Source organism: Salmo trutta, chromosome 38 (genome assembly GCF_901001165.1).
Source record: "Salmo trutta chromosome 38, fSalTru1.1, whole genome shotgun sequence".
In the NCBI taxonomy this organism is placed as follows: Eukaryota; Metazoa; Chordata; class Actinopteri; order Salmoniformes; family Salmonidae; genus Salmo; species Salmo trutta.
Window position 1 is genome coordinate 2,014,844 of NC_042994.1, and position 27,433 is coordinate 2,042,276.

The following is a 27,433-nucleotide window of genomic DNA, read 5'->3' on the forward strand; positions in this document are numbered from 1 at the left end:
TGTCAATCACAGACCTGAGAGAGAGAGACTCAGCTACGTACAAGTTCAGATTTATAACAGATCAGACTGGAGGGAAATATTTTGGCTATCCTGGAGTCACTCTGTCTGTTACAGGTACAGTGATATTATACATAGTGTTGATCTGTTTAAACACTCTGTCTGTTACAGGTACAGTGATATTATATATAGTGTTGATCTGTTTAAACACTCTGTCTGATACAGGTACAGTGATATTATATATAGTGTTGATCTGTTTAATCACTCTGTCAGTTACAGGTACATTGATATTATATATAGTGTTGATCTGTTTAATCACTCTGTCAGTTACAGGTACAGTGATATTATATATAGTGTTGATCTGTTTAATCACACTGTCTGTTACAGGTACAGTGATATTATATATAGTGTTGATCTGTTTAAACACTGTCTGTTACAGGTGCAGTGATATTATATATAGTGTTGATCTGTTTAAACACTCTGTCTGTTACAGGTACAGTGATATTATATATAGTGCTAATTTGTTTAATTGGTTCTGGAAAATTGTCTTAATTTGTATTTAAATAATATAAATATGAAAGTATGCGTAAAATAGGAATGTCTGAATTGATGATTTGAGAACGTCCTCTCCTGCCTCATTTGAACTAAACAGGTAATTGAGGTTTTAATGTTGCTATCTACTCCAGACCTGCAGGTGAAGGTGACCACTACATGGTGGTTAACGACACTGACCTGTAGCACCACCTGTACTCTGACTGGTAACCCCACCTACATCTGGTACAGGAACAGTAAGATTGTACAAGAGGACTCCTCCCCCTCGTACTCAGTCTACTTCAAAACTGAAGACAGCTTCTACTGTGCTGTAAAAGGGATCAATTCTCCTGCAGTGTGTGAGTGTGACTAATACACTTTTTAAAGTCTTCCAAAATCATCATTCATTCTGATTAATGGTTGTTACAGATTTTACAGTTCAAAATACGGACACCATTTGAAAAATGTACTTGTGTTTCAGCTGTTAGGGCTCAGAGTTATTTCCACCTGACTTACACCCATCAGAGGATCTGTACCCTGAAGGGGTCATCAGTGAACATATCCTGCTCTTACACATATCCCAGGGGTCATACAGTCTCAGAAACAAAATGGTATACAAAAGGTAAACTTGATGAGGCCCCTCAAATCCTGAGCCCGGGTTATGGAGGTCGTGTGGAGTACCTTGGAAATATGCAGAGTGACTCCACCCTGAGAATCACAGACCTGAGAGAGGAGGATTCAGCTGAGTATAAGTTTAGATTCAGAACAGATCAGACAAACTGGGAGCCCACCTTCCCTGGAACAACTCTGACTGTCATAGGTAACACTACATTTCACATCGTATCAATACTGAAAACTATTACTTAATGATGTACTCAGTGTTTAATCCTCTTTCATTTAGGTCTTCAAGTGAAGGTGACTCCTGCCACTGTGACAGAGGGACAGAAGGTGACACTGACCTGTATCACCACCTGTACTCTGACTGACAACCCCACCTACATCTGGTACAAGAATGGACATGTAACCTCCCAATCTAACAGTCTGTTCCTAAACCCAGTCAGCAGTGAGGATGCAGGCAGATACTCCTGTGCTGTAGAAGGCCATGAGGATCTCCCCTCTAATGAAGAGACTCTCACTGTCAGATGTGAGTATGTGTGATCCATCTCCAGTTGTATTCTTTTAGTAACATCTTCTCTATTCTATCTATCCATTATTTCAATATATGTCCAAGTTCCATGATTGTACTCATCTCACTACTGTAGGGAACTACAAGTACTTCACAAACACTGTATTGTTACATTAATGTCTAAGTTACACATATTTATATTTCATTTATTTTAATCATAAGTAAGTTCCATGATGCTCCTCATGTAAAGCTCTATGTATGAACAATGTATTGTTACATATTGTCCACCAGACGGCCCAAAGAACACCTCAGTGTCAGTCAGTCCCTCTGGTGAAATAGTGGAGGGCAGTTCAGTGACTCTGACCTGCAGCAGTGATGCCAACCCACCTGTGGACAAATACACCTGGTACAAGAAGAACGTAACCTCACCAAAAGCATCAGGACAGAGTTACAGCATCACTAACATCAGCTCTGAGGACAGAGGAGAATATTACTGTGAGGCCCAGAATGGAAGAGGATCTATGACCTCTACAGCTCTGATGATCATTGTAGCAGGTAACGTTCCATCTTCAATACAATATTTTTTTATACATGTTTCATGCTAATCTGAATCATTATACTTGGGTTTATTGCACCTTAGTTTATAATTATACATTGGATTTCACAAGTATTGCATTAATGTGCTGTATTTAAATTTATTATATCATACCATGTACTCATATCATCCATATTTTATTATAGGGAAACAAACCTCAGTTATGACTGCAGCTGTAGGAATCACAGTGGTTGTTCTGGTTCTCATCCTCTGTCTCTCTGGACTCATGTGGTTCAGGTGAGTGAAGTGAAAATGTATTTTTTTTATTATTTAACTTTAGTAACATTGATTGATTGATTGATTCATTCATTCATGTGCAAAACAGGAAAAAAGCCTCCAAATCCACCTCCAACACAAGAGACGCAGCAGATGATGGACAGGTGAGTGTTGGAATCAGAAGATGACTGTGATGACTGTGTATTGCTTTGTGGGACATTTCCACTCCTCATGTTGTCTGTCCTCTTTCTCCATCAGGGAGACTCTAGTCCAGTGTATGACAATGTCTCAAGCCTGGTCATGACCCCTACTGCAGCACAAACAGCGGACACAGACAACCAGGATTATGTTCACTATGCCAGCGTCCACTTCTCTGGCTCCAAAAACCAGGAAGTGCCTCTATACTCCACCATCCAGCTGCCTCAGCCCCAGATTCAGGAGGAGGATGTCCAGTATACCGCTGTGAAATTCAGCTGCCCCAGTGCTGCCACCCAGTGAGCATATTCTGCCATTACAACAGTGTCAATAGTAGAACATTGAACACACAGACAGCACCAGGGTCATTCATATGCTGCTGCTTATTGGATGAGTATACAATGTCATCAATAGCAAAACGGTTGACCCCCTAGTGACAATTCATTGTTCCCTGAAAAGTCCCTCCATCAATAGGTGAAGCACAGGAGGATGGTGCTTCATTGGGGATGATGGGCTTGTGGTAATGCCTGGTGCGGAATTAGTGGAATGGTATAAAATACATCAAACACATGGTTTCCATTCCATTTGCGCCGTTTCGCCCATTATTATGACCCGTTCTCACCTCAGCAACCTCCTGTGATCTAAAGAGTTGTAGGACCATCCTTCAGGCCAAAGTGCATTTCCTTGAACTCATAATATGGTGTAACAATGGACATTTTGAAAAGTTGCACTCAGGGTTGGGGTCAATTCCATTTCAATTTAGGAAATGTCAATTGTTCCTCATTGAAAAGCATTGAGAAAATATGGATTTTCAGTTTAATTCCTGAATTGAAATGGTATTGACCCCTAGCCTGGTTGCAGTTTCAAGAAGACCTTGTATATCTGGACCTGTATTTTAAAAATAAGTGATATAATGATATTACAATACAATAATATATGCCATTTAGCAGATGCTTTTATCCTGGGGACAGGGGGAGTAGACGGGAGGGGGGGGGGGGGCCTTCCTTTGTTTCCCAAATGGTTGGTTTGGGCCAATTTCTATTTGTGTCTTTAGACTAAAGTGTAGCAAAAAAAAATCTGCACAAGACTATACAGCTACACTGTTACTGGAGGTATGGCATTAACTTGGCGTTGATATTGAGACTGTAAAGCATGATATTATAATACTTTTTTAATCACTTATCTAAATGTGTTTCTTCTTGTCAAATGTGATGTGATGAGTGGCGTGTGTTTATTAACATTTGCTCATGGATAAACAAACGCTTTCATCTTCTTCCATTGGTTCTCACGTTCTTCTATTTTCTCAAACAGTGAATGTGGCCTCCAATACGGCACTGATATTTTAACAAAGTAAAACGATGACAGAGGTCATGCTTTTAGGGTTTAAGTTAAATGAAGAAGAAATAGCAGTTTGTTGATTTGAGAGTACATATGATGACAGACATAGATATAATTAATATCATGCAAATGAGCAAGCATTTAAATTCTAACATGATGTCACTGGTCCTCTTCAATACACATGTGAGATAATATTTTGTACGGTGTACATTTTAGGACATCCCTACTCCTCATGAGAAAAGTCTACTATGTCCTGTAAAAGTCTACTATGGGTCTCCTTCCATTGTTTTCACTTTGAGATCAGGGTTCTTATGTTTCCTGCATTACAAGCAAAAGCACAACTACACAAAAATGACATGGGATTTTTTTAATTATATCATTTAAAACTACATTCTGGGATTCGAAAACAACAAAACGGTCACGTCGCCACCTGTTTTAATAAACAGCTGAGAGATGTGGCTGGAGAAATGTAACCACTCTGGAATTCTAGCCATGAGATCAAAATGATTGTTTTAATTCTTTTTTTGTACTGGCCCCCCATGGGAGTACATGATGTAACATCAACATAAATCAGCATTATGCAAATGAGAATGCTTTCCAATTCTGATATAATGTCACTGATCCTCTTCAATAGACATGAAATTATCTTCCTGCACGGTGTACATTTTAGGACATCCCTACGACAAAGTCTACCATGTCATTTCATGGGTCTCCTTCCAATGTTTCACTATAAAATCAGGGCTTTTGTGTTTGCGTGACACACACTAATGTTAAGTTATTCAGTCCCTGCAGGATTCCGCGATTGCATAATTCAATGCAAAAATCAACCAATCAGCACATATTATGTGAGAGCTTGCAATGTTTTCCAATCCCCGCACTTTTAGAGCATAAAAGGGTCCAATCAAAAGCGTGTTCGTAATTTTGACCAATTACTGCACTGTTACCGTGGATAATGGCCCAATCCAACCACACGTCAACGAAGTTTTCCCCCCTGGCCTGTCAGAGTATTCACGTGCGACGATGATGGCTGACAGGCAGTACAATGAATAGAAATCAATCTCATTTGCCATCAAAAATAACATGCGAAACAATTTCCAAATGTTTTTTGAAACAAGAGAAAGTCGACAATAAACAGCACCTTCGAATCACCAAAGCGTATGAGAATGTCAGAACAGTTCCCACCAGCAGCAGATCACCATAAATGAAGTGGTAGCAGGGAAGACTATGGTAAGCGCTGAAAGAATCAAGGTGAGTGGCATTTTACAAAATTTTTACTCCTCTAACCTTGGGTTTAGTAGGGTGTTCGACACTCTGCTCTCCCCAGTCTGTCTATGTTACTCCTCTAACCTTGGGTTTAGTAGGGTGTTCGACACTCTGCTCTCCCCAGTCTGTCTATGTTACTCCTCTAACCTTGGGTTTAGTAGGGTGTTTGACACTCTGCTCTCCCCAGTCTGTCTATGGAGAGCGCTGCTCAAAGCACTGAGTGCAATTTGTCAGCTTTACCATTTTAAACTCTGTAAAGCTTAATACGGATCACGAAGGCACAATCATTCTGGATTTTTTTAAATGGTAATACTGTTTTAAAACCTGTTGGGGACCCCTTCCCGCTCTGATCCCGCTAACGGGATTTATTGACAAGATACCATGGCGGGAAATTCAAACTGCAAGAATCTAATAATTTCAATTTCTCAAACAATCAACTATTTTTCACCATTTGAAAGATAAACATCTCCTAAATCCAACCACATTGTCCGATTTCAAAGAGGCTTTACGGCGAAAGCATAAAGTTAGGTTATGTTAGGAGAGTACATTGAAAATAGCTGTGTATAATGTTATTTCAATTCAAAGACAGGCGTCACCAAAAGCAGAAAACCAGCTAAAATTGTGCACTAACCTTTGACAATCTTCATCAGATGACACTCCTAGGACATTATGTTATACAATATATGCATTTTTTGTTCCATCAAGTTCAAATTTATATCCAAAAACAGCATTTTACAGTGGCGGTGAAATTCAGAATTTTTTTTCCCTCAAATGCTTCCGGTGAATCAGCGTTACAATTTACAAAATTACTATTCGAAAACATTGGTAAATTATAATATTGTCATTCAAAGAATTATAGATTAACATCTCGTAAATGCTACCGCATTGCCAGATTTCAAAATAACTTTACTGGGAAATCACACTTTGCAATAAACGGGGTGCTATGCTAAGAACAATAGGCTAGGCTATACAGGTTAGCACCATCTTGGAACCATCTAATATCAATAATACTATTGTAAATATTCCCTTACCTTTGATTATCTTCATCAGAAGGCACTTCCAGGAATCCCAGGTCCACAACAAATGTAGTTTTGTTCGAAAAAGTTAATAATTTATGTCCCAATAGCTCCTTCTTGTTAGCGCATTCCGAAGGCTACTCATAATGTATGAGGCGCGCGGGACTTGTCGTCACGAATGTGCAAAAAATATATATTTACGTTCGTTCAAACATGTCAAACATTGTATAACATAAATCTTTAGGGCCTTTTTCAATCAGAGCTTCAATAATATTCAAGGTGGACGATTGCATTGTCTTACTAAACGTTTCAGAATGAGAGGGTACCCATGGGCGCCCGCGTCATAGTAGTAATGGCCCTCCCTCTATGACCAACTTTCCAGGCCTCTCGTTGAAATGAATCCTAACTCACGGTGTGTTTCATAGGCAAAGTGTTGAAGGTGATTCCACAAATCAGATTTCCACTTCCTGCATGGAATCTTCTCAGGTTTTGGCCTGCCATATGAGTTATGTTTTACTCACAGACACCATTCAAACAGTTTTAGAAACTTTAGAGTGTTTTCTATCCAAATCTACTAATTATATGCATATTCTAGTTAATGGGCAGGAGTAGTAACAGATTAAATCGGGTACGTTTTTTATCCGGCCGTGCAAATACTGCCCCCTAGCCCCAACAGGTTTTAAGCACCAGCTGTCAGAGCAGCTCACAGACCACTGCACCTGTACATAGCCCATCTATAATTTAGCCCAAACAACTACCTCTTCCCCTACTGTATTTATTTATTTTATTTTGCTCCTTTGCACCCCATAATCTCCATTTCTACTTTGCACTTTCTTCTACTACAAATCTACCATTCCAGTGTTTTACTTGCTATATTGTATTTACTTTGCCACCATTGACTTTTTTTGCCTTTACCTCCCTTATCTCACCTCATTTTCTCACATTGTACATAGACTTATTTTTCTACTGTATTATTGACTGTATATTTGTTTTACTCGATGTGTAACTCTGTGTTGTTGTATGTTGTCGAACTGCTTTGCTTTATCTTGGCCAGCTCGCAATTGTAAATGAGAACTTGTTCTCAACTTGCCTACCTGGTTAAAACCTCTTACATCTAGATGTTCCGCTAGCGGAACGTCTGCTCCAATATCCAATGATGGGCGGGGCGCGAAATACAAACTCCTCTAAAACCCGAAAACTTCCACTTTTCAAACATATGACTATTTTACAGCTATTTAAACTTTTAGACTATCGAGACCGACAGAATAATAACAAGTCTTTGATATTAATTACTTGTCTGCAGCTAGGAGTTCGGTATCATTGAACGAAGACCGACGAAACATCTGTCCTATAACGACATTAATGAATGTCACTTTGAAATATCCATTCTAACCGAGCGAGAGAGGACAAAACTCTCCAACAGAACGGACTTTTCAACAAAGATCGTGACGACACACAGTGTAAATATATATATTGATTACAATTGTTCCCGAATGAGTGAGCATTCATGTGCAAAGAATTAGCATATCAATTGTTATAATTATCAACTCTTGTCTAACAAGCCGCCAAGCCGGTTTAGCCCACTAGGGCACATTCTCCTATCATTTCCTTGTAACCATATCTGTTTGTTATACATTTCGGTGAATTACTTAGTTAGTAAATAAAGGATTTTAAGACAATTGATGTATGGATGACGCATAGTGAAGACTGGGTTCGTGCAGATAACCAACCATTTACGACGTTTGGAATGAGACTGACGTGAGGTAAACTAATACATCATTAATCAGAAGACTCATAGATCAGATATTATGATATCTGAAAGTTATATTAGGAAAATTATAACTTTGTAATCTGAATATTTTCCTTGGTGCCCCGACCTCCTAGTTAATTACAGTTACACGATTAATCAGTTTAATCGCGTAATAATAATAATTACAGAGACTTGATAAACATGTCTTCAGTTGAATGATGCCAAAGACACGACACTAGGCTACAAGACTGTTTTGCTAGCACAGACTGGAATATGTTCCGGGATTCTTCCGATGGCATTGAGGAGTACACCACATTAGTCACTGGCTTCATCAATAAGTGCATTGATGAGATGTCCCAAAATGAGACTGTACGTACATACCCAAACCAGAAGCCATGGATTACAGGCAACATCCGCACTGAGCTAAAGAGTAGAGCTGAGGCTTTCAAGGAGAGGGACTCTAACCCGGAAGCTTATAAGAAATCACGGTATGCCCTCCGACGACTTATCAAACAGGCAAAGAGTCAATACAGGACTACGGTCGAATCGACACGAGCCTATCAGACGAGCTAATTTACTTCTATGCTCGCTTCGAGGCAAGAAACACTGAAACATGCATGAAAGCATCAGCTGTTCCGGACGAATGTGTGATTACGCTTTCCAATGCTGATGTGAGTAAGACCATTAAAAGCTAATCACTAAGCTAAGGACCCTGGGAATAATCACCTCCCTTTGCAACTGGATCCTGTGTGAGGACAGATGCTGGGAGATGTGAAGCAGGTACAGGGAGTGAACATTTAATGAAGGATTTTATTTATCCTTTATTTTACCAGGTAAGTTGCCTGAGAACACATTCTCATTTGCATCAACAACCTGGGGAATAGTTACAGGGGAGAGGAGGGGGATGAATGAGCCAATTGGAAACTGGGGATTATTAGGTGACCATGATGGTTTGAGGGCCAGATTGGGAATTTAGCCAGGACACCAGGGTAAACACCCCAACTCTTACGATAAGTGGCATGGGATCTTTAATGACCTCAGAAAGTCAGGAGGCCCATTTAACGTCCCATCCAAAAGACAGCACCCTACACAGGGCAGTGATTGCCCCAGGCCGCATTGGGATATTTATTTTAGACCAGAGGAAAGAGTGCCTCCTACTGGCCCTCCAACACCACTTCCAGCAGCATCTTGTCTCCCATCCAGGGTGGTATGCTGCTGGCTCTCCATGATGGAACATGAAACAAAACACGGACAGCGGAAAACAAAACGACATTAATGCTGACACAGGGACATAACTAAGGAACAGATAAATATAGGATGGGCAATCAACAAGGTAATGGAGTCCAGGTGAGACCAATGATGCGCAACTGCGCGTAATGATGGTGACAGGTGTGCGTAATGAAGGCAGTCTGGCGCCTTCGAGCGCCAGAGGGAGAGCGGGAGCAGGCGTGACATCCTGGACTTCATGATGTTCCGCCCCCAGGTGGCAAAGGTAGGTAACAACACATCTGCCACGCTGATCCTCAACACGGGGCCCGTCAGGGGTGCGTGCTCAGTCCCCTCCTGTACTCCCTGTTCACTCATGACTGCATGGCCAGGCACGACTCCAAAACCATCGTTAAGTTTGCCAATGACACAATGATGAGACAGCCTATAGGGAGGAGGTCAGAGACCTGGCTGTGTGGTGCCAGGACAACAACCTCTCCCTCAACGTGATCAAGACAAAGGAGATTGTGGACTACAGGAAAAGGAGGACTGAGCACGCCCCTATTCTCACCGATGGGGCTGTAGTGGAGCAGGTTGAGAGATTCATGTTTCTTGGTGTCCACATCACAAACATCACAAACTAACATGGTCCAAGTACAACAAAACATTCGTGAAGAGGGCACGACAAAACCTATTCGACCTCAGGAGACTGAAAAGAGTTGACAAAAAGTTCTACAGCTGCACCATAGAGAGCATCCTGATTTGTTGCATCACTGCCTGGTATGGCAACTGCTCGGCCTCCAACCACAAGGCACTACAGAGGGTAGTCTGTATGGCCCAGTACATCTCTTGGGGCAAGCTTCCTGCCATCCAGGACCTCTATACCAGGCGGTGTCAGAGGAAGGCCCTAAATATTGTAACAGACTCCAGACACCCTAGTCATAGACTGTTCTCTGCTACCGCACGGCAAGCGGTACTGGAGCGCGTAGTCTAGGTCCAAGTTTATAAGCCATAAGACTCCTGAACATCTAATCAAATGGCTACCCAGACTATTTGCATTGACTCCCTCCCTTCTTCTATGTTGCTGCTACTCTGTTTTTTTTATCTATGCATAGTCACTTTATATCAAATATTATTTTATTTTATTATCAGAGCTCTAGAGTTCTTAGACAATATTGTATTCTCAGCCTCACAGTAATATTCTCTGTCCTCAGAGCTGATGTTAGTGATGCTGTAACTCTGTCCTGATGCTTTTGGTGAGGTTACATTCTTCTTGTACCAGGAGTAGTTGTGCACAGGTGGGTTGGTATCACTGCTGCAGGTGAGAGTCACTGAACTGCCCTCCACTAATTCACCAGAGGGACTGACTGACACTGAGGTGTTCTTTGGGACATCTGATGTAAAAGATAAATGTCCCGAAGTGGTAATGTCACAATACTTTCATAATAATTATAATAATTGAAAGTAACATAGACAATGAGTAAAAAAAATATTTTTGTTTTGTAATGATTGATAAAGTAAGACATGTCTCTTTTGCCTGAATGCATGATACTTGCTGAGTAGAATACGGTACTATTGTACTGTACTCACACACTGCAGGAGAGCTGAGATCATCATGGCCTTTTACAGCACAGTAATAGCTGTCTGCATCCTCACTGCTGATGGAGTACATGGAGGAGGAGTCCTCTTTTACATTCTGTCCATTCTTGTACCAGATGTAGATGGGGTTGAGGTTGTCAGTCAGAATACAGGTGGTGCTACAGGTTAGTGTCCTCTGTCCCTCTGAAACAGTCACCTTCACCTGCAAACCTGAAATGAGATGTATAGTACCACATACACCTCTGTTTTAAACACATACACCTCAGTTAATCATTGAATATTATATACAGTTGTACCTGTAACAGTCTGCGTTGTTCCTCTGAAACTATGACCCCATTTTACCTGTCTGGGCTAGGTGGGACGTTAGCGTCAACAGCCAGTGGAAGAGCGTGGCGCGAAATACGAAAACCTAAAATGCTATAATTTCAATATTTCAAACATACGACTATTTTACACCATTTGAAAGATAAGACTCTCGTTAATCTAACCACATTGTCCGATTTCAAAAAGGCTTTACAGCGAAAGCAAAACATTAGATTATGTCAGGAGAGTACATAGACACAAATAACCACACAGCCATTTTTCAAGCAAGCATATGTCACAAAAACCCAAAACACAGCTAAATGCAGCACTAACCTTTGATGATCTTCATCAGATGACACTCCTAGGACATTATGTTATACAATACATGCATGTTTTGTTCAATCAAGTTCATATTTATATCAAAAACCAGCTTTTACATTAGCATGTGATGTTCAGAACTAGCATACCCACCGCAAACTTCCGGTGAATTTACTAAATTACTCATGATAAACGTTGACAAAATACATAACAATTATAGATACAGAACTCCTTTATGCAATCGCTATGTCAGATTTTAAAATAGCTTTTCGGCGAAAGCACATTTTGCAATAATTTGAGTACGTAGCTCAGCCATCACGGCTAGCTACTTTGACACCCGCCAAGTTCGGTGATCACTAAACTCAGAATTACTATTAGAAAAATTGGATTACCTTTGCTGTTCTTCGTCAGAATGCACTCCCAGGACTGCTACTTCCACAACAAAATGTTGTTTTTGTTCCAAATAATCCATAGTTATGTGCAAATACCTCCGTTTTGTTCGTGTGTTCAGGTCACTATCCAAAGGGTAACGTGCGAGCGCATTTCGAGACAAAAAAATAAAAAAATGTCCATTACCGTACTTTGAAGCATGTCAAACGCTGTTTAAAATCAATTTTTAACTGTATTTTTCTCGTAAAATAGCGATAATATTCCAACTGGGCGACGTTGTATTCATTCAAAGGCTGAAAGAAAAAAAATGGAGAATTCTCAGCCTGACCACTCACAAAATCTCCTGCTGTTTTGGAAGCCTAAGAAATTGTCACGTTACAGCACAGATGCTGTATTTTCGATAGTGATTCAACAGAAGGACAACAAATTGTCAGACAGGGCACTTCCTGTATGGAATCTTCTCAGGTTTTGGCCTGCCAAATGAGTTCTGTTATACTCACAGACACCATTCAAACAGTTTTAGAAACTTTAGGGTGTTTTCTATCCAAATCTACTAATTATATGCATATTCTAGTTTCTGGGCAGGAGTAGTGACCAGATTAAATCGGGTACGTTTTTTATCCGGCCGTGAAAATGCTGCCCCCATCCCAAAGAAGTTAACTTACCACAGGTTGACTCCAATCAAATTGTAGAAACATCTCAAGAATGAGCGATGGAAACAGGATGCACCTGAGCTCAATTTCGAGTATCATAGTAAAGGGTCCGAATACTTATGTAAATAAGGTATTTAGATTTTTTATACATTTGCAAAAATACAAAATGTGGAAAACGTCAAGGGGTCTAAATATTTTTCCAAATGCATTTTATGCATGTATACTGTACAGTATGTCCTCTGAACAAAATTTAAATGTAACATGTAAAGTGTTGGCTCCATAAGTTAAGAGCTGAAATAAAGATCCCAAAAATGTTATTTAAATACAAAAAGCTTATTTTGCTCAAATTCTGTGCACAAACTTGTCGACATCCCTGTTAGTGAGCATTTCTTCTTTGCCAAGATGATCCATCCACCTGACACATTTTTTTATTTAACCAGGTAGGCAAGTTGAGAACAAGTTCTCATTTACAACTGTGACCTGGCCAAGATAAAGCAAAGCAGTTTGACACATACAACAGAGTTACACATGGAGTAAAACAAACATACAGTCAATAATATAGTAGAAAAATAAGTCTATATACAAAGTGAGCAAATGAGGTGAGATAAGGGGGGTAAAGGCAAAAAAGGCCATGGTGGCGAAGTAAATACAATATAGCAAGTAAAACATTGGAATAGTAGATTTGCAGTGGAAGAAAGTACAAAGTAGAAATAATGGGGTGCAAAGGAGCTAAATAAATAAATACAGTAGGGGAAGCGGTTGTTGTTTGGGCTAAATTATAGATGGGCTATGTACAGGTGCAGTAATCTCTGAGCTGCACTGACAGCTGGTGCTTAAAGCTAGTGAGGGAGATAAGTGTTTCCAGTTTTAGAGATTTTTGCAGTTCGTTCCAGTCTTTGGCAGCAGAGAACTAGAAGGAGAGGCGGCCGAAGGAGGAATTGGCTTTGGGGGTGACCAGAGAGATATACCTGCTGGAGCGCATGCTACAGGTGGGTGCTGCTATGGTGACCAGCGAGCTGAGATAAGGGGGAACTTTACCTAGCAGGGTCTTGTAGATGACCTGGAGCCAGTGGGTTTGGCGACGAGTATGAAGCGAGGGCCAGCCAACGAGTGTACAGGTCGCAGTGGTGGGTAGTATATGGGGCTTTGGTGACAAAACGGATGGTACTGTGATAGACTACATCCAATTTATTGAGTAGGGTATTGGAGGCTATTTTGTAAATGACATCGCCGAGGTCGAGGATTGGTAGGATGGTCCGTTTTACAAGGGTGTTTGGCAGTATGAGTGAAAGATGCTTTGTTGCGAAACAGGAAGCCAATTCCAGATTTAATTTAGGATTGGAGATGTTTAATGTGAGTCTGGAAGGAGAGTTTACAGTCCAACCAGACACCTAGGTATTTGTAGTTGTCCACATATTCTAAGTCAGAACCGTCCAGAGTAGTGATGCTGGACGGGCGGGCAGGTGCAGGCAGCGATCGGTTGAAGAGCATGCATTTAGTTTTACTTGTATTTAAGAGCAGTTGGAGGCCACGGAAGGAGAGTTGTATGGCATTGAAGCTCGTCTGGAGGTTAGTTAACTTCTTAAGGTATAGGGGGCAGTATTTTCATGGCCGGATGAAAAACGTACCCAAATAAACTGGTTACTTCTCTGGCCCAGAAACTAGAATATGCATATTATTAGTAGACTTGGATAGAAAACTCTGAAGTTTGTAAAACTGTTTGAATGGTGTCTGTGAGTATAACAGAACTCATATGGCAGGCAAAAACCTGAGAAATATTCAACCAGGAAGTGGAAGATCTGAGAATTGTAGTTCTTTTGAATGCCTATCAAAACTACAGTGTCTGTGGGGTCACGTTGCACTTCCTAAGGCTTCCGTTGGCTGTCAAAAGCCTTCAGAAAGTTGTTTCATCCGTCTCCTGTATCCGGGCAGAGTATAGGAGCTCAGTCACTGAGTAAACTGCCTGGGGACAAAGGGATTGGATATGCGCGATCCTGCGAGCGCACCGTTCCTTATTTTTCTTCTGGAATTAATAGGCTATTGTCCGGTTGGAATATTAATGCAATTTTAGGTTGAAAATACCATAAAGATTGATTTTAAACAACGTTTGACATGCTTCTAAGAATGGTAATAGAACATTTTGACTGTTCGTCTCTGGTACTGCGCTCGCGCGTTATGCCTTTGGATAGTGCTCTGTACGCACAAACAAAACGGAGGTATTTGGACATAAATATGGATTATTTCGAACATAAACAACATTTCTTGTGAAAGTAGCAGTCCTGCATTCTGACGAAGATCAGCAAAGGTAAGAGAATTTTTATAGTACTAATTCTGAGTTTAGGTGACCCCAGAACTTGGCGGGTGTCTGTATAGCTTGCTTTGATGGCGAGCTATGTACTCAGAATATTGAAAAACGTGCTTTGGCCGAAAAGCTATTTTAAAATCTGACACAGCGGTTGCATAAAGGAGTACTGTATCTATAATTCTTAAAATAGTTGTTATGTATTTTGTCAACATTTATGATGAGTATTTTTGTAAATTGATGTGCACATTCACCGAAAGTTTGTGGGAATACATTTTCTGAACATCACGCGCCAATGTAAAATGCTGTTTTTGGATATAAATATGAACTTTATCTTACAAAACATACATGTATTGTGTAACATGATGTCCTAGGAGTGTCATCTGATGAAGATCGTCAAAGGTTAGTGCTTCATTTAGCTGTGTTTTGGGTTTTTGTGACATATATCCTTGGTTGGAAAATGGCTGTGTGATTATTTTTGTCTATGTACTCTCCTAACATAATCTAATGTTTTGCTTTCGCTGTAAAGCCTTTTTGAAATCGGACAATGTGGTTACATTAACCTCTACGGGCCACGGGGGCAGTATTGAGAATTTTGAAAAAAATATGTGGCAATTTTTAACTGCCTCCTACACCAACTCAGAAGCTAGGATATGCATATTATTAACACATTCGGATAGAAAACACTCTGAATTTTCTAAAACAGTTTGAATGGTGTCTGTAAGTATAACAAAACTCATATTGCAGGCAAAAACCTGTGAAAAATAGATTTAAAAAAATGAGAATTTTGTGACTGTACTATTTAGTGTCATTGTTTTAAAGATACCACAGTGAGAAAGGATTCAGTTCGCAACTCCTACTGCTTCCACTAGATGTCAACGATCTTTAGAAAGTTGTTTGAAGCATCTGTCATGAATACAGACCGAATAAGAAAGCTTACAAGTTGACACGTCATCACTTCATTTTTTGCGCCTGCGCATGAATCTGAGAAGAGTGCCTTTGTCATTATCGTTTATTCTAGACACTTGATAGGTTGTGTGAAAATATTACTGATGTTTACTGATGTTTCACGTTAAAAATGGACCAAAAGATTAATGATGAACAACGTTTGACATGTTTAAACAAACGTAAATAGATTATTTACTAGGTTTTCTTTAGCTTTTTGACGTGACTTTACACTGCCCACCTCATTTTGTGGGAGCCTACTGAACGCTAACTATTTGGACATAAATTATGAACTTTGTCAAAAGAAACCACATTTGTTCTGGACCTGGGATCTCTGGCAGCGCCTTCTGATGGAGATAATCAAAGGTAAGGGGATATTTAGAATGTTATTATCGATATTAGATGATGCTAATGCTAACGGTATAGCTTAGCTTAGCTTAGCATATAGCTTATTGTTGTTAGCATAGGACCCAGTTTATGCAAAATGTGATTTCCCAGTAAAGTTATTTTGAGATCTGGCCATTCGGTAGCAATTACGAGATGATAATATATTATTCTTTGAATGACAATATTATAATTTACCAATGTTTTCGAATAGTAATTCCGTGATTTGTAATGCTGGATTCATTGGGTGCATTCGAGCCGAAAAAAATTCTGAATTTCACCGCGACTGTAAATGCTGTTTTTGGATATAAATATGAACTTGATGGAACTAAAAATGCATGTATTGTATAACATAATGTCCTATGAGTGTCATCTGATGCAGATTGTCAAAGGTAAGTGCATAATTCTAGCTAGTTTTCTGTCTGTTGATGCCCTTCTTTGAATTGGCTAAACATTACACGCAGCTATTGTCAATGTACTCTCCTCACATAACCTAACTTTATGCATTCTCCGTAATGCCTCTGAAAATCGGACAGCGTGGTTAGATTTAGGAGATATATCTTTCAAATGGAGGAAAATAGTTGATTATTTGATTTTTTGAAATGATTACTCTTGCAGTTTTGAATTCCCCGCCATGGTCACATGACAATGAATCCCAATACCGGGATAAGATCGGGATAAGATCCTCAACAGGTTAAGGAGAAGTGCATCTTTAAAATAGTGTAAAATAGTCGTATGTTTGAGAAATTTTAATTATGAGATTTTGTTGATTTGAATTTGCCGCCCTGATATTTCACTGCTAGCGTCCCACGTAGCCCATAGAAGTTAACACAGTGTACAAAGAAGGGCCAGAAGTATACAGAATGGTGTTGTCTGCGTAGAGGTGGATCAGACACTCACCAGCAGCAAGAGCGACATCATTGATGTATACAGAGAATAAGAGTCAGCCCAAGAATTGAACCCTGTGGCACCCCCATAGAGACTGCCAGAGGCCCGGACAACAGGCCCTCCGATGTGACACACTGAGCTCTGTCTGAGAAGTAGTTGGTGAACCAGGCGAGGCAATCATTTGAGAAACCAAGGCTATTGAGTCTGCTGATGAGGATGTGGTGATGGACAGAGTCGAAAGCCTTGGCCAGGTCAATGAATACGGCTGCACAGTATTGTTTCTTATCTATGGCGGTTAAGATATCATTTAGGATATTCTCTACTGAAGGGATGAGGTCAATATCCTTCCAGGATACCTGGGCCAGGTCGATTAGAAAGGCCTGCTTGCTGAATTGTTTCAGGGAGCGTTTGACAGTGATGAGTGGAGGTTGTTTGACCGCTGACCCATTACGGATGCAGGCAATGAGGCAGTGATCGCTGAGATCTTGGTTGAAAACAGCAGAGGTGTATTTAGAGGGCAAGTTGGTTAGGATGACATCTATGAGGGTGCCCGTGTTTATGGCTTTGGGGTGGTACCTGGTAGGTTCATTGATCATTTGTGTGAGATTGAGGGCATCAAGCTTAGATTGTAGTATTGCTGGGGTGTTAAGCATGTCTCAGTGTAGGTCACCTAGCAGCACGAGCTATGAAGATAGATGGGGGGAAATCAGTTCACATATGGTGTCCAGAGCACAGCTGGGGGCAGAGGGTGGTCTATAGCAGGCGGCAACGGTGAGAGACTTGTTTTTAGAGAGATAGATTTTTAAAAGTAGAAGTTCAAATTGTTTGGGTACAGACCTGGATAGTAGGACAGAACTCTGCAGGCTTTCTCTGTAGTAGATTGCAACACCGCCCCCTTTGGCCGTTCTATCTTGTCTGTAAATGTTCTAGTTAGGGATGGAGATTTCAGAGTTTTTGGTGGCCTTCCTAAGCCAGGATTCAGACACGGCTAGGACATCCGGGTTGGCAGAGTGTGCTAAAGCAGTGAATTAAACAAACTTAGGGAGGAGGCTTCTAATGTTAACATGCATGAAACCAAGGCTATTACGGTTACAGAAGTCATCAAAAGAGAGCGCCTGGGGGATAGGAGTGGAGCTAGGCACTGCCGGGCCTGGATTCACCTCTACATCACCAGAGGAACAGAGGAGTAGGATAAGGGTACGGCTAAAAGCTATGAGAATTGGTCGTCTAGGACGTTCGGAACAGGGAGTAAAAGGAGCAGGTTGCTGGGGGCGATAAAATAGCTTCAAGGTATAATGTACAGACAAAGATATGGTAGGATGTGAATACAGTGGAGGTAAACCAAGGCATTGAGTGATGAGAGAGATATTGTCTCTAGAAACATCATTGAAACCAGGTGATGTCATCACGTGTGGGTGGTGGAACATGTGGCATATGAAGAAGCTGATTAAACAGCATGATCATTACATCATTACACAGTTGCACCCTGTGCTGGGGACAATAAAAGGCCACTCTAAAATGTGCAGTTTTGTCACACAACACAATGCCACAGATGCCCCAAGTTTTGAGGGGGCGTGTAATTGGAATGCTGACTGCAGGAATGTCCACCAGAGCTGTTGCCAGAGAATTTCATATTGATTTATCAGTACGTCCAACCGGCCTCACAACAGCAGACCACACGTAACCACGCCATCCCAGGACCTCCAAATCCAGCTTCTTCACCTGCGGGACAGCTGATGAAACTGCATTTGTATAACTGAAGAATTTCTGCACAAACTAAGAAACCGTCTCAGGGAAACAAACTGGTCGTCCTGACCAGGGTCTTGACCTGACTGCAGTTTGGCATTGTAACCGACTTCAGTGGGCAAATGCTCACCTTTGATGGTCACTGGCACGCTGGAGATGTGCGATCTTCACTAATAAATCTCGGTTTCAGCTGTACTGGGCAGACAGCCTGTATGGTGTCTTGTGGAGGAGCAGTTTGCTGATGTCAACGTTGTGAACAGAGCACCCCCATGGTGGCGGTGGGTTTATGGTATTGGCAGGCATAAGCAATGGACACCGAACACAATTGCATTTTATCGATGGCAATTTGAATGCACAGAGATACCGTGATGAGATCCTGAGGCCCATTGTCGTGCCATTCCGCCACTGCCATCAACTCCTGTTGTCACGTTTGTCGTAATGATTGGACCAAGGCGCAGCGTGAGTAGCATTCCACATCTTTATTATAACATGAAACTTCAACAAAATACAAAAACAATAAACGCCTCAAACGAACCGTGACGCAAATGCAGTGCTCACAGGCAACTACACAAAAACAAGATCCCACAAAACACAAGTGGGAAAAATAACTACTTAAATATGATCCCCAATTAGAGACAACGATTACCAGCTGCCTCTCATTGGGAATCATACAAAACACCAACATAGAAACAAAACTAGAACACAACATAGACATAGATATACTAGATCACCCCCTAGTCACGCCCTGACCTACAACACCATAGAGAAACAATGGCTCTCTATGGTCAGGGCGTGACACCTGTTTCAGCATGATAATGCATGTACACAATTCCTGGAGAGATTCCTCAAGAGATGTCATCCTGCAAAACCTCAACTAAATAAATAAATAAAGATTTGAAAAGAAAAGCAGTATATTGAATGTAACTCTACCTGTGACAGACAGAGTGACTCCAGGACTGTCAGTATGTCTCCTTCTGGTCTGATCTGTTGTAAATGTGAACCAGTACTCAGCTGAGTCGCTCTCTCTCAGGTCTGTGATTGTCAGGGTGTGGCTTTTCCTCTTATCCACACTGTACTCCACACGACCTTTGTAATCTGGGTCATCTCTCAGACTCACAGGATTCCCTTCAGCATCATTTTTAGTGAACCAGAAGGTTGCTTTGACTGTTTTATACCATGGATACTTGTACGTGCAGGCCAGGTCCACTGTTGACCCCTTCAATACACAGATACTCTTCTTGGTGTAAGTCACTCCCCAGCCAAACTGACCCAGTTTCACTGAAACATTCACATAAGGGTATTACCTATTGGCTTACACTAACAGTAGGGTTTGTCCACACTTTGTGTCTGTAGTTGCTGAGTTAACTGTAAATGGTAACCACAGCTACACTTATTGAGGTGTGAAATGCAGCTATGAAAGTGAATTGGAGATTCCTAACAGACGACACCACTGAACCCACCAGAATATCATTAAGATCTGTATGCTTTTAGAAATGTCTAAGGATGCTATAATACAATTATGAATGATAACATACCTGTCACAGACCAGAGACAGACCACCAACACACTTCCTGCTGTTCTCAATGCCATTGTTGCATCTCCCACCCTGCAGTCTTAGAAACATAAACAACAACTCACTCTATAGCTGGTGAATAACTCCACCTGATACATTGAAGTAGAAACTGTAAATGGGGTACAGGGCCTCATTACTGAAAATGAACCAGGCTCATATTGTGTTGTGCTGTATTGTGCTACAGGCGTTGGATCTTAATTTGATCACTCTTTTGTTGTGGAGAATTTTCCCGCTCAGCAGGAAATGCAAACGTGTATTGTATTCAAGGTTTAAAAAGGCTTCTAACTGTCAGGGATCCCTCCGTTACTGCTGCTCATTCCGTGCACCAGTTCTGGAAGTCTACATCACTGGCCTTCTAGACATACTGAACTGTCTAATTACGCACACCTGGTTTCCATTTCCCCTGATTAGTAATTGTATAAATCTGCCCTCTGTTCACCATTGTCTTGGTCAGTTATTGTTCCCATGTCTGTTGGTCTTGTGAGTACCTGTGCATTGTTGTTTCGGCTTTCGTGCTACATGTACTGTGCACTTGTTATTATGGGTCTCGTCCTGTGTATTTATTAGAGGTTTAACCTCGCTGTTTTGTTTGGGTTTCATCCCTGTGTTTTGTATACATTACGTATTCCTGTGCCTGTCTCCTACCACTCATACAACATGACACAAGTTTGTATTTTTCAATTTAAAATGTCAGACTTGATTTTCCCTAACAAATGGTGTCAACCACCACATTAAGTATAATTCACTTTTCCTGTTGCTGCAGGAATATTAAGTTCCTACCTCTGTATATGGTTGTGAGTACTGTCTCTTGCATTATGGATCAACAGTAGTACTGTAAACATATTTCTACATTGACTGTTCTGAAGCTGTTTTATTCTAAGAACCCCAAAAATAGGAGGATAAATGTTCATTTCTCTATGGTCCGTCAAGCTCTACAGCAGCCTAAAGACTGACCACCAGGTTCAATGATAGCTCCTATCCCCAAGCTGTGAGGATAAACAGCAAGTGACTCGCAGTCTTGTACAATTAACCTTGTGGGGACACAAAATTCTGTCCCATTCAGAATCCTATTTTCCCTTACCTTAACCCTAACCCCAAAACGTATTAAGCCGAACCCTAGCTCCTAATTCTAACACTAAATCAAAACTATACCGTAAACCCCCTAGAAATAGTATTTGATCTTGTGGGGACTAACAACATTTTTGTCCATTTACTATTCTTGTGAGGACCAGAGGTCCCCAAAAGCATAGTTAAAATGCACACAGTCTTGCGCAGCTAACCTTGTGGGGACATACAATTCAGTCCCATTCAAATCCTATTTTCCTTAACTACTAAACCTAACCCTAGATCCTAAACCTGATTCTAACTAGTCTTATATTTAATATTGATTTTTGTTATATCAAGTACTTTAACCTAGCACTTATCTTTGGAGGACTTAATCCCTTCATCTCTTGGGGGATTATTTCATTGATCCAGTTTGCATGTTTTATTATGAGTTTATTATTGATTTACTATTCATCGGCTGGAATGGTGTAAAACTCGTCGCCATTGGACTCTGAAGGAGTGGAAACGTGTTCTCTGGAGTGATTCACCATCTGGCAGTTCGATGGACGATTCTGGGTTCGGTGGATGATAGAACACTAACAACCCCAAAACATAGTGCCAACTGTAAAGTTTGGTGGAGGATGAATAATGTTCTGGGGCTGTTTCATGGTTCGGCTAGACCCCTTAGTTCCAGTGAAAGGAATTCTTAACGCTACAGCATACAATGACATTCTAGACAATTCTGTGCTTCCAAGTTTGTGGCAACAGTTTGAGGAAGGACCTTTCCTCTTTCAGCATGACAATGCCCCCGTGGATAAAGCGAGGTCCATACAGAAATGGTTTGTCGAGATTGGTGTGGAAGAACTGACCGAGCCCTGACCTCAACCACAATGAACACCTTTGGGATGAATTGGAACGCCGACTACAAGCCAAGCCTAATCGTCCAACCTCACCAATGCTCTTGTGGCTGAATGGAAGCAAGTCCAAGCAGCAATGTACCAACATCTAGCGGAAAGCCTTCCCAAATTGTGTAGGCTGTTATAGTAGGGACCAACTCCATATTAATGCCCATGATTTTTTAAATTAGAAGTTCGACGAGCACGTGTCCACATACTTTTGGTAATGTAGTGTAGGTACCCTGCATCTGTAGGGAAGGCCCATAAGGCCCATGGAGTCTGTATCAAAGTCTAGAGAGCTGGTTGTTATGGATATAGAAAAGTTAAAACACACATCCTACATAGTATAGATGTCCACCCTACTCCCTATCAGTCTGGTCCTGAAGGGCTCTCAGATAAATCCACTATCACACACAGGCCCACATGTGCACACACACTGCAGTTTTTACCCTGGTTACTCATCTCATCCCTATGTAGATCAACACTCCTACACTGAGACACTTAATGAATACTGGCCCTGATGGAACAACCAAAACACAGCTCAAAACATAACAAGAAGCAAATGATACATTACCTTCAAGTCTATGACTTATAGCTACAAACAAATAACCAAAAATTATATTTTAAGATATCGATAAGAGTACTTACAGAGTGAAGGGTGGAGGTCTTGTACAGTGAGTCAATTTGCTGTCAGTTAGCGTGAGTTCTTTTGTTGACACATTTAACTGTCCTTATACTTCCTCTTTAAGTCATTAACATGCATGATGACCAGACCAGCATGTCAGAAAAGGGATGTTCCTGTATTTCAATAGAAATTGCGCAACAGACTGCATATCTACTTGCCTTTCTTCATTTGAGGACTGGGACTACATTTGTTTAATTAACTAAATGTTTCAGATTTCCAATGTGATATTTTGACTACACAGAGAGCCATTTAAACAATGTGCCGACTACAGAGGGCTGAGTGTGGTTTCTAAGTGATTTCTGACGCAACGGCAAGCCCTCTTCACTATTTAGAATGTTAACAATTTCTTAGAATGTGCTGCCTTGCCCTTCTGAGTTCTGTTTACAGGTCAACGTTCCATGATGTCATTCCATTAGAACCCATTCCATTTAAAACCCATGACTATCACTACTCATCAGCTGTATCAAAGTAGTACTGAAGGTTCCAGTGTTCTAGACTAGAGCTCTCCCTACTGGCATCTCAACATTACTGCACCATCCTAATAATAATGTCCTCAATAATGTTGGGTTAATAACAACATAACAAACTGGAAACACATTAGATAAACTAGTGGAAAAACGAAACTGTTTAATTGTCAAAGTTCCTTCTATGGATGGTTTGTCCTCTGACAAATCGACTGTAAATTTTGGTGTTCCTCAAGGTTCCGTTTTAGGACCACTATTGTTTCATTATATATTTTACCTCTTGGATGTCATTCAAAAACATAATGTTTACTTTCACTGCTATGCGGATGACACACTGCTGTACATTTCAATGAAACATGGTGAAGCCCCAAAATTGGCCTCGCTGGAAGCCTGTGCAAATTTTCGACTTTTAAACTCGGACAAAACAGATGCTTGTTCTAGGTCCCAAGAAACAAAGATCTTCTGTTGAATTTGACAATTAATCTTGATGGTTGTACAGTCGTCTCAAATAAAACTGAAGGACCTCGGTGTTACCCTGGACCCTGAGCTCTCTTTTGACAAACATATCAAGAATGTTTCAAGGACAGCTTTTTTCAATCTTCTTAACATTGCAAAAATCAGAATTTCTCTGTCAAAATGATGCAGAAAAATGTATCCATGCTTTGTCACTTCTAGGTTAGACTACTGCAATGCTATACTTTCCGGCTACCCGGATAAAGCACAAAATAAACTTCAGTTAGTACTAAATATGGCTGCTAGAATCTTGACTAGAACCAAAAAATGTGATCATATTACTCCAGTGCTAGCCTCCCTACACTGGCTTCCTGTTAAGGCAAGGGCTGATTTCAAGGTTTTACTGCTAACCTACAAAGCATTACATGGGCTTGCTCCTACCTATCTTTCTGATTTGGTCCTGCCGTACATACCTACACGTACGCTGAAGGTGAACGGAAAGGCCCTTGCTGTCTCTGCCTGGCCGGTTCCTCTCTCCACTGGGATTCTCTGCCTCTAACCCTATTACAGGGGCTTAGTCACTGGCTTACTGGTGCTCTTCCATGCCGTCCTTAGGAGGGGTGCGTCACTTGAGTGGGTTGAGTCACTGACGTAGTCTTCCTGTCTGGGATGGCGCCCCCCCTTGGGTTATGCCGTGGCAGAGATCTTGTTGGCAATACTTGGCCTTGTCTCAGGATAGTAAGTCGGTGGTTGAAGATATCCCTCTAGTGGTGTGGGGGCTGTGCTTTGGCAAAGTGGGTGGGGTTATATCCTGCCTGTTTGGCCCTGTCTGGGGGTCTCATCGGATGGGCCCACAGTGTTTCCTGACCCATCCTGTCTCAGCCTCCAGTATTTATGCTGCAGTAGTTTGTGTCGGGGGGCTAGGGTCAGTCTGTTATATCTGGAGTATTTCTCCTGTCTTATCCGGTGTCCTGTGTGAATTTAAGTATGCTCTCTCTAATTCTCTCTTTCTCTCTCTCTTTCTCTCTCTTGGAGGACCTGGGCACTAGGACAATGCCTCAAGACTACCTGGCAAGATGACTCCTTGCTGTTCCCAGTCCACCTGGCGTTGCTGCTTTGGATATAACGATGGATTATTTGGGACCAAACCAACATTTGTTATTGAAGTAGAAGTCCTGGGAGTGCATTCTGACGAAGAACAGGAAAGGTAAGACCATTTTTCTTATAGGAAATGTGATTTTGGTGAAGGCTAAACTGGTTGGGTGTCTAAATAGCTAGCCCTGTGATGCCGGGCTATGTACTTAGAATATTGCAAAATGTGCTTCATCCGAAAAGCTATTTTAAAATTGGACATATCGAGTGCATAGAGGAGTTCTGTATCTATAATTCTTAAAATAATTGTTATGCTTTTTGTGAACGTTTATCGTGAGTAATTTAGTAAATTCACCGGAAGTATTCGGTGGGAATGCTAGTTCTGAACGTCACATGCTAATGTAAAAAGCTGGTTTTTGATATAAATATGAACTTGATTGAACAGACATGCATGTATTGTATAACATAATGTCCTAGGTGTGTCATCTGATGAAGATAATCAAAGGTTAGTGCTGCATTTAGCTGTGGTTTTGTTTTTTGTGACATGATATGCTAGCTTGAAAAATGGGTGTCTGATTATTTCTGTCTGGGTACTCTGCTGACATAATCTAATGTTTTGCTTTCGCTGTAAAGCCTTTTTGAAATCGGACAGTGTGGTTAGATTAACGAGAGTCTTGTCTTTAATGTGCCGTATTTAAGTTTATATTTAGTTTATTATATCATGCTATGTACTCATAATATCCATATTTCATTATAGGGAAACAAACCTCACTTATGACTGAAGCTGTAGGAATCACAGTTGTTCTGGTTGTCATAACCTGTCTCATTGGCTTCTTGTGGTTCAGGTGAGTTCAAACGCATATTATTATGATTATTACACCTTAGTACTCTGATTTGTTTTTAAATTCATTCAGTCAATCTACACTTACATTTGAGTAATTTAGCGATGCTCTTATCTATGGCAACTTACTGGAGCATTTAAGGTTAAGTGCCTTGTACAAGGGCACATCGAGAGCTTTTGTTACCAAGTCGGCTGGGGATTCGAACCAGTGACATTTTGGTTACTGGCCCAAAGCTCTTAAATGCAAAATTGTGTTTTTAACATAAACTTCCACTAAAGATCAGTAGAGAGCAGAACTCACTCTCTCCCTCTTGACAGGAGAGCCACAGGAGGAAGTGATGACACAGCGGTCACACAGGTGATACATGAGTTACTTCTCAACCTCCAGCATTAATTTACTGTGTTAAGACCGTCTCTTTCATACTATTTTAACTGTTACCTTGTCACCACTCTCTCTCTACAGAGTGTGCATCCTGACCATAACATTGACACATACACAGGTCTGAACATAAAGACCATGTCCCCTGACTATGACACTCTGGCAGTAAGTCTCATAATGAATTAATGTGAGTGTGTTTGGTTTTATACAGTACCTGAATGTGTTTAGAGAACATTATAGAGTGAGTCGTGTCTCAAAGAGCCCATACATGTAATGATGGGGCGGAAGCAGGTGCAGATTAAACCTTTTAATAAAACAACAAAACCAAGGACACAACACTAACATAAGGCAGTACGCCGATACACAAGAACAATACCAACTAGTGAGTGAACATGGTAGAGTGACATATTAAGGGGAGGAAATGAAGGTAATGGAGTCCAGGTGTGAATCATAATGATTCACAGGTGCGTGTAATAATGAGTGCCAGGTGTACGTAATGATGAATCCCAGGACCGGTGGTTAGTACTCTGGTGACCTCGTACGCCGGAGGGGAGGGGAGGCGCAGAAGCAGACGTGACAATACATTCCCTTAACCTCCCTCCCTGCCTCCTTCCCTCCGTCCCGCTCTGCCTCCCTCTCTCTCTCTCTCCACAGAGTGTCCATCCTGATCCTAACAGTGAGATGTACACACCTCTGAACATGAAGACCAGGTCACCAGAGTATGACACCCTGGCAGTGAGTTTGTGTGTGTATTTGTGTGTGGCAGGGTGTCCATAAAAATTATGCAAAGTGCTCATTCAGTGTGTCTTCTTTCAGAATGGGAGGGGCTCCCCCAGTGACACAGCCCCTCAGATTGGGCTCCCGAGTGGCGCAGCAGTCTAAGGCACTGCATCTCTTAGTCACAACCGGCAGTGATTGGGAGTTCCATAGGGCGGTGCACAATTGGCCCAGCATCGTTCGAGTTTGGCCGGTGTAGGCCGTCATTGTAAATAAGAGTTTGACTTGCCTCGTTAAATAAAAAAATTAACAGAATTATAGATGCTGAGCCCTCTGATTATGAGAACTGAAAAGAACCACCACGGAATCTGGACTGCAGAGAACCACCACGGAATCTGGACTGCAGAGAACCACCACGGAATCTGGACTGCAGAGAACCACCACGGAATCTGGACTGCAGAGAACCACCACGGAATCTGGACTAATGAGAACCACCACTGAACATGGACTACAGAAAACCACCACAGA

At 41.2% G+C, this 27,433-nt stretch overlaps 3 protein-coding genes and 1 long non-coding RNA gene across 5 annotated transcripts in view; 3 read left to right on the forward strand and 1 right to left on the reverse strand.

The window, feature by feature from the left end:
- The window catches only part of LOC115177904 (uncharacterized), a 78,709-nt gene extending 77,023 nt beyond the window's left edge, over positions 1-1,686 (forward strand). The window contains exons 6-7 of the mRNA XM_029738900.1: positions 1,054-1,348; positions 1,586-1,686. Of these exons, the coding sequence (XP_029594760.1) occupies positions 1,054-1,348; positions 1,586-1,686 (396 nt within the window). The remainder of the gene's footprint in view (positions 1-1,053; positions 1,349-1,585) is intronic.
- LOC115177748 (B-cell receptor CD22-like) overlaps positions 1-27,433 on the forward strand; it is a 234,121-nt gene that overhangs the window by 170,795 nt on the left and 35,893 nt on the right. The gene's annotated exons all lie outside the window — the stretch shown is intronic.
- LOC115177757 (B-cell receptor CD22-like) overlaps positions 1,797-27,433 on the forward strand; it is an 82,670-nt gene continuing 57,033 nt past the window's right edge. Inside the window, exons 1-3 of the mRNA XM_029738730.1 lie at positions 1,797-2,209; positions 2,396-2,486; positions 2,575-2,629. Coding sequence (XP_029594590.1) covers positions 1,909-2,209; positions 2,396-2,486; positions 2,575-2,629 — 447 coding nt within the window. The 5' untranslated portion in view covers positions 1,797-1,908. The remainder of the gene's footprint in view (positions 2,210-2,395; positions 2,487-2,574; positions 2,630-27,433) is intronic.
- Positions 10,751-23,009, reverse strand: LOC115177770 (uncharacterized). The gene is made up of 3 exons (XR_003872487.1): positions 22,923-23,009; positions 20,297-20,374; positions 10,751-11,042 (listed from the first exon to the last, which is right to left on the reverse strand). It is a non-coding gene; the product is annotated as an uncharacterized LOC115177770 (long non-coding RNA).